The following is a 14459-nucleotide window of genomic DNA, read 5'->3' as shown; positions in this document are numbered from 1 at the left end:
CACACACACACACACACACACACACACACACACACACACACACACACACACACACACACACACACACACACACACTCACACACACAGTTAACAGAGTCATGTCACTGTGAATTCACAACACAGCTTGTTTACCAACGCACAGCTCCCCAAAATCAAACATCATCACTATAATGCTACTTTACCCAGCAGAATCAAAGACAGAATCAAGACTCACTGTTGCCTCTCAACAACGAACGAAACACATCACTATATACAGTAATGCTGTTTTACCCAGTCAGTGACACACCAAAAAACTCCATTGGAGGTTATACATAGAACTTTCTTTACACTTGAAGAGCTTCTTTCCAAAACGCTAAAATTTTTATTTTCACGGCAAGGGGCTGTTCAATGGCTGTATTTTTTTTTTAATCTCTCAAAAAAATTAAGTTTTTTTGGTGAAACGCTATATCGTCTCACTCAGAGAATTTTTTTTCTCCTATCTTAATTTAAATAGGCAGTTAAGAACAAATTCTTATTTTCAATGACAGCCTAGGAACAGTGGGTTAACGGCCTTGTTCAGGGGCAGAATGACAGAGTTTTTACCTTGTCGGCTCGAAGATTCGATCTTGCAACCTTTCAGTTATTAGTCCAAAGCTCTAACCACTAGGCTACCTGCCACCCCAAATAAGGAGTACTCCTAGATTTTACACAGTCAAATGTAACAAATAACTACAAATTATACATATGTGACATCAATATTTAATCAAATGTATTTTTTTTTTAAATGTATCAATACAGTAATATGAGATCTGTATGTAAAACATTTACATTTGACATTTAAGACATTTAGCAGATGCTCTTATCCAAAGCAACTTACAGTATTCTTCTTAAGATAGCTAGGTGAGCCAACCACATACATTCAAATATAAAGTATTCCATTCCAGCTAAACAATGGATAAATAGCATTTTTCAACAAAAAAACCCACACATTTTAATAAACATCTCAAATCTATGAATACAACATCTGAGAACACTAATATTTTACTCACTCGTGAAGGTACCCGTAAGAAATTATTTCTGGTGAAAAAACACAAATGTAAAAAATTGGTAGATTTAGCTTTTTGAAAATAAACTCTTCACTTGCTGCAGTCTCTCGTGACAGACAGTTTTCCATTCAATGGTACTGTAGCTGACCAGCAAGCATGCGAGATTTGGGTCTGGGTGCCAAGATTACTCACTGTTGCTATGCTCATTGTCATTGAAGGCTAAAACAACAGAGCTTTGGACAGGGATTGGGCACTCAGAGATGATGGTCTACACTGACTCAGAGGGAGTATTATGTCATTCTCATCCCCTAACTCTCCCATCCCAGGCTGATCACTAGTGTATTCACTTCTATTTTGTACGTTTGAAAAGGTCCTGAGAACATCGATATATGCCTTCCGCTGTGCTCACCAAAAAAACAACAACTTATTGCCCAGCACTGGCACGAACTCATGATGCTCAGAGGCAAAGTGCACTGCTCAGACCTAAATGTGCTGTTCTGTCCACTGCGTCACAGCAGTTCACAATGCTCTAGCAAGCCTCCCCCAAACCGTAGCCCTAACCTTGACCAGTCGTAATTAATACCTAAACTTAACCCTTTGAGTTGTTTCTGTTTTAGCCCTGTAACCTCACGGAATAAACCTTGTAACCACGCTTAATTAATGCGTCAAAAATAGACATTAATCCATAATGCACAGAATTTCGAAGTGAAACTATGAGATCTTGTTACCCATCCTCCCCTAACTCTCCTATCTGTGACAGTGATGAAGTGCCCTGGCTGGGCTTTTCTGACTCCTCAGTGAAAAATGAAGCCATTAGTTTTGCAGGACCGACCGGTGCTGGGGTAGGCAGGGAAGATGTGTGTGTGTCGTGTGTGTGTTGGTATTTGTGTGCTCTTAGGCATCACACGCCTGCATCACTAACCTATCCGTCTCAATCACAACCCCAGCCTGAGCCTAGCCAGAACAGGACAGCATTCAGATGTGGAAATGTATACATCCACTTGTATTGTGAATGGAACTTTGGCAAGTCACATTGATACTTAAAGACATGTTCTGGAACTTTGGTGACTACAATATAATTTTTTAAGTCTCCCGCTTTGGGCTGGATTTGTCGATGTGTAGTTTCACATGCATAATCTATGAGCAGAATTAGTCTCACCTCAATTTACCACAAAATACCTAGTTTTAAGCAACTGTGTTTTTGGAAGCTGTGCTGCACCATTTTCTCTACATTTCCACTTACGTGGGCCAGCCCCCTAGCAATTCGAGTTCTAGCCAATTAACTTCAACCCCTCGCCATTTGAGAGGCAGCTAGCAAGATAGCTCTGCTAGAGCAAGAGCAATAATGTGGTGCACTTATCTGCACATTTGTGATGTAGTATGCAATTTTTGGGGACCACTTTTGGCTTGTGAGCGCTACTTTCACTGGCTAAAAAGGCTAAAAAGTATACAAATGTACAGGATAATCATTTTAATACAGTATTTGAATCTAGCTTTTTGACTACAGCATAGCGATCCATTTTTGTTTATATTCAGTCTTTGTTGTGTGTTCAACACATGTCCAAACGTCCACATTGTCCTGGTGTTATAGTGTGTGTGAGTGATTTTCAATGTCCTCTCACTCACTGCAGGCTAAGCCAGGGCCTTTATCCACAAAGCGTCTCAGAGCAGGAGTGCTGATCTAGGATATGTCCATGCAATCTTATTCATTATGATCTAAAAGTCAAACTTGATCCTAGAGATGTCCTGAAGGGAGTCATATTTCCCCAGCTTTCTCCTCTCCTCTCCTCTCCTCTCCTCTCCTCTCCAACTCATCTATTAGGCTATACTTTGTTTATGTGACCTTGATCTACAGTGTGTGTACAATCGGTGTCACGAGACTTGTTTGTCCTACAGTATAGATCTGTCAGCTACTCTAGTGTTGACGCATGCATGGACCAGAGGCTGCTGCTGCGGCTGCTGTCGGCGGCCGGTTCTGTTGGTAGTGATGCATGTCGACATGTGCCTACGATCCAAAATAACCCTGACTGTGTGTGTCTGTGTGTGAGAGAGTGTGTGGTGTTGCTCAGTTAAGGGACAAATACTTCATCCTGTCCAGAGATATAACCATCAAAACTACCACAGCAGCAGCTCACTTTTCTGTGATGAGGAATACAGTACAGTATATTATTTGCATGGTTGGCTTAACAGTATGTGTTATGAGGGCTCAAGAAGCCAAAAGTCTGAAACAGATAATGAGGGGCTTGTTAGGACCGTCCAGATCAGCCTATTGTTTGCCATCAGGTGAGACAGAGTAGTTTCGAAAAAATGTGACACTCTCTCACCTCAGGAGCCTGCCATCCCAGGTTCTGTTACGCTTATAATAGGCCGCGATCTCCGACCTCCCCCTTATCATCCCTCACCCCTTATCTTAACATACCTACATTAGCTATTGTAACAGAGTTGGAAATGCATCCCTATACAGTTGGAAATGAAAATAAATGCATTTGTGTGAATATAAACTTACAGTATATGCCAGGTAAACAATTGAACTGGTCCCACTAAATCCCTGTCTCTCTCTCGCTCTCTCTCTCTCTCTCTTGCTCTCCCTCCCTCTCTATCTATCTAATCTCTCTTTCTCCATCTCTCTCACTATCTCTATCTCTCTATATATCTCTCCTCTGTCTCTCCTCCTCTGTCTGTCTCTACAGAGCGTTGTGGCCATGTACGATGGGGCGAGGGTAGCTTCCCCCCAGGACAGTGTCAACGGTGTACCCCCTGCTGCCGTGAACCTGGCAGGAACAGATGCGGGGTCAGGTGGGTCAGCGTCAGTGCCCACCCTGGCCGTGCAGCCCAAGCCAGAAGAAGAGGAGGGGCCTGAGGTGGAAGAGGAGGAGCCCAGACCAGAGCCTGTCCTGGTGAAGAAGGCCCATAGGGAGATCCTAGACCATGAAAGGAAGAGGAGGGTGGAGCTGAAGTGCATGGAGCTGCAGGAGATGATGGAGGAACAAGGGTGAGTTAAGTTTGGAGGGGTACAATACACACTGGGTTTACATTTGGAGGGATACACCCTTGTTTGGAGGGTCTCTCATGTAGACACACGCTGGGCTAGTTTGGTGGATACACAGCATAGGTGTATGCCTTGGTTAATGAAGATTTTTACATTGACAGGACTACACGTTGGAATCTTAAAAAGCAATTTTGACCTGCTCACTACAGGTTACACGATGAATTAGACTCCTGATAACAATTAGACATCAAGATGCTCTAGCATGGAGAGAGAGAAACCAAAAATACCAAACAGACAGAGCCTTCAGGTTCTACCCTTTAATAATGATATATCATGCAGCATTTGATGCACATTACCATTCTAATCGAAAATCTCTGCACTAAAAGAATATGACAACACAGCACTTCTTGCCTCCAGTCAGTAATGGCTGCCAGTCAGTCTGAGCCAGAGAGCTCTGAGAGTCATTGGAAGACACAGCCACTCTCATTAGCATGCTATCACTCCTCCAGAGCTAAATGAGAGAGAGCCTTAGCGATACAGTAACAGCTAAGAGGCAGGCGCTACACTATCTACACTACTACCATGGTGGATTTGTGTGGTGACTGGCATCTGCTCTAATCCTCCTAAGGCTCTGGCTGGCTGTGGCTCATCCATTCAGCCTGGCTGTGTGTGTGTGTGTGTGTGTGTGTGTGTGTGTGTGTGTGTGTGTGTGTGTGTGTGTGTGTGTGTGTGTGTGTGTGTGTGTGTGTGTGTGTGTGTGTGTGTGTGTGTGTGTGTGTGTGTGTGTGTGTGTGTGTGTGCGCGTGTGTGTGTGTGTAAACAGGCCTTCAAGGCAGATACTTCAGGCCAGCAGACCAGCCTCATGGAGGGTACACTAAACAGGTGTTCCAGGGACAGACATACTTCTCCAGTCTAGCTGTGACAGTCCTTAAAAAGGTGTAGTGAGACCTTGTGACTGGCTGTGAGGTGTGAACAGAGTTATCCTCTGAGACGACTGCACTGTACACAGCCCTGGTGGAACTCAGAGGGTTCTACCAACTAGAAAACGATTGAGCCTCGTCATTTCTGATAGAGGTTTGCTGTGACGTAAGTTATAGCATCATAATGTTTATGGTAGACACTTAAACCCAGAGATATGGCTATTATTTATGAATAGAGATTTTGGATGACACAGCAGCTGGATGACACAGCAATGTTACTGGATGGATAGCAGTATGCAAAAATGCAGACCTTGGAATAAAGTTGCCTCAGTACAAAGTGTATGCTACTCCCAGTTAGCAGCAGTGGTGTATGTTTGAATTGCAGGATAGGATAAGCATGTTCGCTAGTACTGCCAAACAGTATTTCTAACAGAAATTGGATCATCATGCCTACAGTGTAACTGCACGCAGAGTGTACAAAACATTAGGAACACCTTCCAAGTACTTAGTTGCACCCCCCCCTTTTGCCCTCAGAACAGTCTCAATTCATCAGGGCATGGACTCTACAAGGTGTCAAAAACATTTCACAGGGGATGCTGGCCCATTTTGACTCCAATGCTTCCCACAGTTGCTTCAAGTTGGCTGGATGTCCTTTGGGTGGTGGACCATTCTTGATACACATGGGAAACTGTTGAGCATGAAAAACCCAGCAGCTTTGCAGTTCTTGACACAAATCGGTGCGCCAGGCACCTACTACCATACCCTGTTCAAAGGCACTTAAATATTTTGTCTTGCCAATTCACGCTCTGAATGGCACACATACACAAGCCATGTCTCAATTGTCTCAAAGATTAAAAATCCTTCTTTAACGTGTCTCCTCCCCTTCATCTACACTGATTGAAGTGGATTTAACAAGTGACATCAATAAGGGATCATAGCTTTCACCTGGATTCACCTGGTCAATCTATGTCATGGAAAGAGCAGGTGTTCTTAATCTTTTGTACACTATATTGTATATTCTCTGGCAGCTGTTTTCCAGAAGGGTCATTCAAACTGTCCTTTAGGGGAGTCACAGTGAATAGATTGGGTAACATGAGATGCTGTCACGCTTAGGTGTATTGTATGAGAAGTACAGGATAAAGGGTTTTGAAGTGCATCCCCCCTCCTCCAGAGCAATGAACTAATCCATGTCTCCTGCCTGGGGGTCTAGGATAAGTAGGGTCGGTTGCGTCTTAGCAACATTATCATATGTGCCTCTGCCTGGAACCCTCTTTGCTCCCTTTTCAGCCCCCCCATCCCTACCCAACAGTAAGCAGCCAACCACCCTCCCTCCCAGCCCCCCCTCTCAAGTGAGGAGCCATGCTGGAACCTGGCCTCAGCCTCATTAGGGCTGATAGTTAATGGCGGCTGGAAGGCCATGCCTGGCTGGGCCAGATTGATGTGGCTGATAGGGAGCTGGCTGCCTGGATGTCATCAGCAGAGGATAGGAGAGCGGCACCACTGCCATCTGTCAGACAGGGAAGGGCCCACTCTCTCTGGGCTCCAGGCGGTCCTCTCCAGGCTCTGGACTAATTGCCTCTGGTTTGGTAATTGGGCCATATGTCCAATGGAGAGCCCCAGTGACAGCTATTATAAAGTAGAATCCCCTGACTACCAGTTTGTTTGTTAAGTACGATAGAGCCACGTGTTTTTATCCCAGCCCTCCATATTCCTCCACATTCAAACAAGGCCACTTTAAATGAAAAAGAGTGGGAGGGATTGGGGAGGAGGGGATAAATGGATGTAGAGAGGGATGAAGTAGAGGGCGATAGAGAGGGAGAGGAGCGCAGGGCTCAGGCATTAGAAGCAATTAAAATGGTGTCAGGAGTCTGTTTTCATCTGCTAGTGGATTAAAGCCAGCGGGTCACCCTCTAACCTAAACACACACAGTCGCGTGCGTACGCACGCACGCACGCACGCACGCACGCACACACACACACACACACACACACACACACACACACACACACACACACACACACACACACACACACACACACACACACACAGACACACACACAGGCACCCTCCAAGGCTATGGTCAGGGATTAGAATAAAGTGACAGGTTGTATACCACCCCCCTCTAACAGCACCCCCATCATCAGTGCAACTTCCCTACCATCCCCCTCTCGCCCTCCCTCCCTCCTCCCTCCCCATCCAGGATGTATTAAATCAGTGGATTAATAGTCTGCCGTGTGTTATAGCCTCGCAGCATCACCCTGGGAGCCAATTAGAACAGCCAGGCAATTAAAGGAGCCTGCTCATTAAGGTATCTGAACCCTGCCAGCCTCCCCCATTTACTGGTACTTAAGGCTTCCGCATGTTTCGGTTCGACTGACGCCTAGCCAAACGAGTGTGCTCGTGTACCTTTGATCTTAGCTTGAAAAGACCTTCGCCTGAAAAACAAGAAAAAAGCGGCAATAGTAGAGTTTGTCCATCTTGAGATGACATAGCCAGTATACACTTCCTCAAAATAGTCCTAATTACTCTAAAATAACTCAAGAAATCTGTCATTTCTTTCGATGTTTTTGCCGAGGAGATCTTAGTTGCGCAATTTTACATCTAACTAGGATGTTTCGAGCAGTGTTTCTCAAGTAAAAAAATGTGCATTAAAACGCTTAATTGAAGAAGCCCTACTGTTGACCAATCACTGACGAAGGGGCGTAGACTTGCCTCAAGACATTTTTTTGTGTGCATGAACACACAAAAAAAACCTTGCAGAAGGCCAGAACAAATAAAAACATTCCAAAATGTCATCGTAATATACAGTACCAGTCAAAAGTTTGGACACATATCAAATCAAATCACGTTTTATTAGTCGCATGCGCCGAATACAACAGGTGAAATTACAACCTTACAATGAAATTCTTACTTACAAGCCCTTAACCAACAATGCAGTTAAACTTCTTCAGGATCGGTGGGTCCCCTGCGGGACGGTTGAGCTAATGTAGGCTAATGTGATTAGCATGAGGTTGTAAGTAACAAGAACATTTCCCAGAACATAGACATATCTGATATTGGCAGAAAGCTTAAATTCTTGTTAATCAAACTGCACTGTCCAATTTACAGTAGCTATTACAGTGGAAAAATACCATGCTATTGTTTGAGGAGAGTGCACAGTTTTGAACATGAAAAGTTATTAATAAACAAATTAGGCACATTTGGGCAGTCTTGATACATTTTTAACAGAAATGCAATGATTCACTGGATCAGTCTAAGACTGCACATACACTTCTTCCATCTAGTGGCCAAAATCTAAATTGCACCTGGCCTGGAATAATACATTATGGCCTTTCTTGTCACGTCCTGACCAGTATAAGGGTTATTTGTTATTGTAGTTTGGTCAGGACGTGGCAGAGGGTATTTTGTTTATGTGGTTCGGGGTGGTGATTTATGTAGTAGGGTGTTTGATTTATTATTTCCGGGTTTTGGTCTATGTTTTGTATTTCTATGTTCTTTCTGGTTTATTGTATTTCTATGTTTAGGTTGATGGGGGTTGGACTCTCAATTGGAGGCAGGTGCTTTCTCGTTGCCTCTGATTGAGAGTCCTATATATGGGTAATTGTTTGGTTTGGTGTTGTGGGAGATTGTTTCTTGTTTTGCGTGTGTGAGCATGACAAGACTGTTTTGTTGTTCGTGCGTTCTTTGTTTGTTATTTTGGTGATTTCTTGACTTAAAATAAATAACAAGATGAGCATCCACATTCCTGCTGCGTTTTGGTCCTCCATTCCCGACGACAACCGTTACATTTCTTTTGCATTTCAAAGATGATGGTACAAAACAAATACAAAAAAAACGGTTGTTTGGGTATGACATTTTAGGCGAAAATTTAAAAAAAGGGGCCGATCCTTAAGAGTTCCTCCCCCCCCCCCCCCCCTCCAAAAACAAATAACCAATCGAAAATAAAAACAATTGGCAAAAATATAAAATACTCACCCTGCTAATTTATTTTCACTATTTTCTAAATATATTTTATATCTGAGATTCTTCAAAGTAGCCACCCTTTGCCTTGAACAGTTGATGTTGAAATGGGTCTGTTACTTGAACTCTGTGAAACATTTATTTGGGCTGCAATCTGAGGTGCAGTTAACTCTAATTAACTTTTCCTCTGCAGCAGAGGTAACTCTGGGTCTTCCTTTCCTGTGGCGGTCCTGATGAGAGCCAGGTTCATCATCGCGGTTGATGGTTTTTGCGACTTCACTTTCAAAGTTCTTGAAATTTTGTAGATTGACTGACCTTCATGTCTTAAGGCACATGAAAGTTACCATGTTCCCGAAGGCATTTCTGCCAAAAAACGCATTTTGCTAAAAAAAATTACAACTTTCAAATGGCTCTCCTATGCGTATGTCGTGACTTGCGACATACGCATAGTTTCCTGAAACAGGTCATATACTGTATTATCTCTGACCTCAGTTTACCCTCTCGGTCAGGTTGGTCTGAGGATGGTAGGCCATGGTCAGTTTGGCAACAACACCTCAGTAGGTACATAGCTCTTTGTAGATTCATGAGATGAACCTCGTCAGAGAGAAGAAGATCTGGAATTCCATATCGGGTAAAGATCTCCCTTCGCAGAATGAGGTCAGCAGTTCATCTCAGGAATCTACAAAGAGCTATGTACCTACTGGGATGTAGTTGCCAAACTGACCACGGCCAACTATCCTCAGACCAACCTTACCTAGACCAACCCGCACCCTGAAGGGGATGATTGCTTCATTTGTGGGGGATCAGCACACAAGTCAGAATCATCTTCCAGAGTTCCACTTTGCGCTGAACTCTGCTGTCCAGGAGACTTCTGGGGTCACTCACACCGAACTAAACATGGGAAGACCACTGAAAGGCCGATGGACAGATACTTGCAAAGTTACAACGTTTCACCTGACTGCCCTGCCTTTGATGCAGTCCACCACCACCATACCTTGCTAGCCAGAGTGGAGGCCAGCAGAATCAAAGCCAAGCAGCAATGGTGCAGAAGCTATGGCAAACATAGATGAGCTGTGTGTTACCCACCCCAGTCTTGTGTCTGGGTCCGTTCTCGTCTTCTTTCAAAGGTGGCCAAACAGTTCTCTGCAAAGCTGGCTTTGAGATGGAAATTCTCTGGAGAACACTGGGGAAGATGTTCGGACGGTACATACTGTTGACCTAAAGCCCTGCTACCCTATGGCAGAAGAGCTGGATCGCAGGCAAAAGCAACGCCGGCAGGAACTCTTCTTGGAGGACTCTGATGAGTACTTCCCTGGTTTTGCTTAGTATAAACCTAGCCTACCAAAGCCTGCACCCTCTCCGTTTCTACAGGCATTGTTTTTTCATGGGGGGAGGAGTGTGGCAAAATCCTGGACGGAGCCTACACCGTGCGCTGCAACTTTAAGAGTGCACCGTCTGTCAGAATGGAGGAAGTAAATATGGCTCTCCTAAATGGGTATGAGAGGTCTTGGTCAGCGTGGCAGTTTTCAATGTGTGCGCAACCAATTGCAGAAGCCATGGTCATTTTCAGAGTGCTTAGATTATAAAAGTTTTGTGTTTGATCGCCTGTGTTTGATCGCCTGTGTTATCGCTCTACTCCTGAAGTGTTTGGAACCTGTTGTGGCCGTTCAACACTTGGATCTCTTGGATTACTAGCAACATTGTTGTGAAGCTTTGTCAAACAAACGGAAATGGGAGTCCTGGAGTTGGCCTACAACTAAGACCCTCGCCCCCTTCTCCTTCTCTTCTCCTTCCCTTCTCCATCTCCTGTTCTCTGACTTTGGAACATTTAAAGGCCCCCCCCCCCCCCCCCCCCCCCCCACACACTTACACACACACATTCATGCACCAACTCACTCTTCACTCTGTGAATGAATACGGATTATTGCAAATCATCTAATGTTGATAACTGGGTTCTTTATTGTCTGTTACCTCTATTAAATTGCCTTGGAGTTGCTCTAATCATTAATATTGTATAAGATTTCATTGGTTGGTTTACCCCTGTGCTGTGAGTTGTGTTTATATTGTGTGTCTTATCCATTCTCTCCACTGGCTATCTGGTAAACAGCCTACACTCTAGGCAGTATCTTCTGCTGATGTGTGTGTGGCTGGTAGCAGTACTCTATCTATCCTACTCTTTTCACATCGGCAGTGTAAATACTTGCCTGGCGCCCCAATAAAAATCTGTATCTTTATCCCTCTATAACAACTATGCTACACACTGACTTATACTCAACCCTATAGCAGTGTGTTTTGGGGTATATATACAGTGCCTTCAGGAAGTATTCATACCCCACTTATTCCACACTCTGTTGTGTTACAGCCTGAATTCAAAATGGATGACTTTTTTTCTCCTCTTACCCAGCTACACACAATACCCATAATGACAAAGTGAAAACACAGAAATATGAAAGACAGAAATATGTAATATACATAAGTATTCACCTTCCTGGGTAAGTCTCTAAGAGCGTTGCACACCTGGATTGTACAATATTTGCACATTGTTATTTTTTAAATTCTTCTATTTGTCAATTTGGTTGTTGATCAAATCCTCCCTGGGTTTTGTGGTTGAATCTGTGTTTGAAATTCAATGCTCGACAGAAGGACCTTACAGATAATTGTATTGTTTATTTTTTTATTTCACCTTTATTTAACCAGGTAGGCTAGTTGAGAACAAGTTCTCATTTACAACTGCGACCTAGCCAAGATAAAGCAAAGCAGTGTGACACAAAAAACAACACAGAGTTACACATGGAATAAACAAACATACAGTCAATAATACAATAGAGAAAGTCTATATACAGTGTGTGCAAATGAGGTAGGATAAGGGGGATGAGGCAATAAATAGGCCATAGTGGCGAAATTATTACAGTATGGCAAATTAAACACTGGGGTGATAGATGTGCAGAAGATGAGTGTGCAAGTAGCAGTACTGGGGTGCAAAGGAGCAAAATAAACCAAATAAATAACAATATGGTGATGAGGTAGTTGGATGGGCTATTTACAGATTGGCTATGTACAGGTGCAGTGATCTGTGAGCTGTTCTGACAGCTGGTGCTTAAAGCTAGTGAGGGAGATATGAGTCTCCAGCTTCAGTGATTTTTGCAGTTCGTTCCAGTAATTGGCAGCAGAGAACTGGAAGGAAAGGCGGCCAAAGGAGGAATTGGCTTTGCGGGTGACCGGTGAAATATACCTGTAGGGTACAGAGATGAGGTAGTCATCAAAAAAATCATGTTAAACACTGTTATTGCACACAGAGTCCATGCAACTTATTATATTATTATCAGGACCGGCAGGTAGCCTAGTGGTTAGAGCATTAGATCGAATCCCCAAGTTGACAAGCTAAAAATCTGTTGTTCTGCCCCTGATCAAGGTAGTTAACCCACTGTTCCTAGTTCGTCATTGTAAATAAGAATTTGTTCTTAACTGACTTGCCTAAATAAATTGTTAAATAAATAAAAATAAAAAATAAATATATATAATATATATATATATATATATATATATATGTGTGTGTGTTCTTAAGCAAATTTGTACTCATGATCTTATTTAGGGGGTTAAATACTATTTTTATACATTTGTAAAAGAAAATCTATAAACATAATTCCACTTTGACAATATGGGGTATTGTATATAGGCCATTGACATTTTTAAATTCAGGATGTAACACAGCAAAATATGGAAAAAGTCAAGGGCTGTTAATACTTTCTGAAGGCACTGTATCATAGTACACTGGCGCCACCGAAATGCTACTAACAGTGCACAGTAGCAGTGTGTTGTGGAGTGTTATTCCAGGAAGTAATTGAGCTGTAATGAGCGTTGCATGATTAGTCCCTGTGGAGAGCCCCAGCCTTTCCTCTGTCCTATTAATGGGGGACGTAAACGATCAAGGACACACTACCTCACCTAGTTAAACCTACGCTACATACTGCTGACTGAACTCTTGCTTGGCTAGGTCTTTCATCCACAAAGACCTACAGCATCACCCACTTACTTAGTTAACACTCGCCTTTCACAATGCCACGCTCACTTAGTTAAAACTACACACTGCTGTATACTGGCTGAACTGAGGCTTGTCTAGCTCCTCCATCCACAACACACTGATGGGCGATTTTAGAAAAGCTGTGATAAGACTGAGGAAAGTGGTCCTTTCACCTCCCTAGCCTCCTCAGGAAGATGAGCGTATTTACACGCGGAGCTTCAGGGAAATGGTATTTGTTGTGTGAAGTAGGATTATACACAGACAGGGACAAACACACATACACTCTTTGAAAAAATAGGTGCTGTCTAGAACCTAAAACAGTTATTTGGCTGTCCCCATAGGAGAACCCTTTGAAGAACCCTTTTGGTTCCAGGTAGAACCCTTTTGGGTTCCATGTAAAACCCTTCCCACAGAGGGTTCTACATGGAACACAAAATAGTTATACCTGGAACCAAAAAGGGTTCTCCTATGGGGACAGCCAAATAATAATTTTGGAAAAGGACACACAAGGATACACATGGGATATTTGCAAACGCCTTTAAACCGTATAAAGCCATCATATTGCAAAGCCAACTTCATTACAGGAGTGTAGGCTATAGATTGTGTGTTTCATATTCAGAAACTCATGATATTGTATTCACTTTTTGGGGTACCTGGGATTGAATTTGGCTTTCTCCCCAACACCTCCTCCTGACCTAGGTTCAAATACATATGTATTTGGTTATTTGTATTTGAGATACTTATTTTCTGTGTATTTGAGTATTTTCAAATAATGTGGCCCGGATTGTTTTAGAATTTCCTATAAATATCATATACTAATTGAAACTATTTTCAAGAACGTATTTCCAAATACATTATTTCAAGTATTAAAAAGACCTGGGTTGAAAAACATGCAGTATTGAAATATTTGTATTTGAAAATATGAGTATATAGCCAATACTGTCCAAGTGTTTTTCCAAATATATTCCAATATTCAACTACTTGTATTCACCCCCCCCCCCCCAAAAAAAAATACAATAATAATAATACTTACTTCCAAATGTCTTTTGAAAGTCATTTAAATACCTAAATAGTATTTGAACCCAGGAATATTAAGTCACTTAACATCCTGAATACCTTATAAGGTTTACTTTAGTGTAGAAAAGAGAGGGGTGTTTACGCCTTGATCAGACAGACATCGCCATTGCATCAATAATAAATTCTGCAGTCTTTTTTCATTATGTAGTCCATATTTTTTTCTGGATGTGGTCAACAAACTACACCTTTTGCTACTATTTCTGTCAAGTCTACGCATACATTTTAATGCATACGTTGGACCACACAGAACACAGAATGCACTGCAACTGCCTCTGCAATGCAATGCAAACGCAGCTTTCCATTGGAAATTAATGTACAGTTGAAGTCGGAAGTTTACATACACCTTAGCCAAATACATTTAAACTCAGTTTTTCACAATTCCTGACATTTAATCCTAGTAAAAATTCCCTGTCTTAGGTCAGTTAGGATCACCACTTTATTTTAAGAATGTGAAATGTCAGAATAAT

General features: G+C 42.6%; 1 protein-coding gene across 1 annotated transcript in view; it reads left to right on the top strand.

The window, feature by feature from the left end:
- The window catches only part of LOC106567404 (uncharacterized), a 170929-nt gene that overhangs the window by 103255 nt on the left and 53215 nt on the right, over positions 1 to 14459 (top strand). Inside the window, exon 2 of the mRNA XM_014136599.3 lies at positions 3716 to 4017. Within this exon, the coding sequence (XP_013992074.1) occupies positions 3728 to 4017 (290 nt within the window). The 5' untranslated portion in view covers positions 3716 to 3727. The remainder of the gene's footprint in view (positions 1 to 3715; positions 4018 to 14459) is intronic.

The sequence above is a fragment of the Salmo salar genome, chromosome 13 (assembly GCF_965601325.2).
Source record: "Salmo salar chromosome 13, fSalSal1, whole genome shotgun sequence".
Classification (NCBI taxonomy): Eukaryota; Metazoa; Chordata; class Actinopteri; order Salmoniformes; family Salmonidae; genus Salmo; species Salmo salar.
This window is presented reverse-complemented; position numbering and strand designations above follow the sequence as displayed.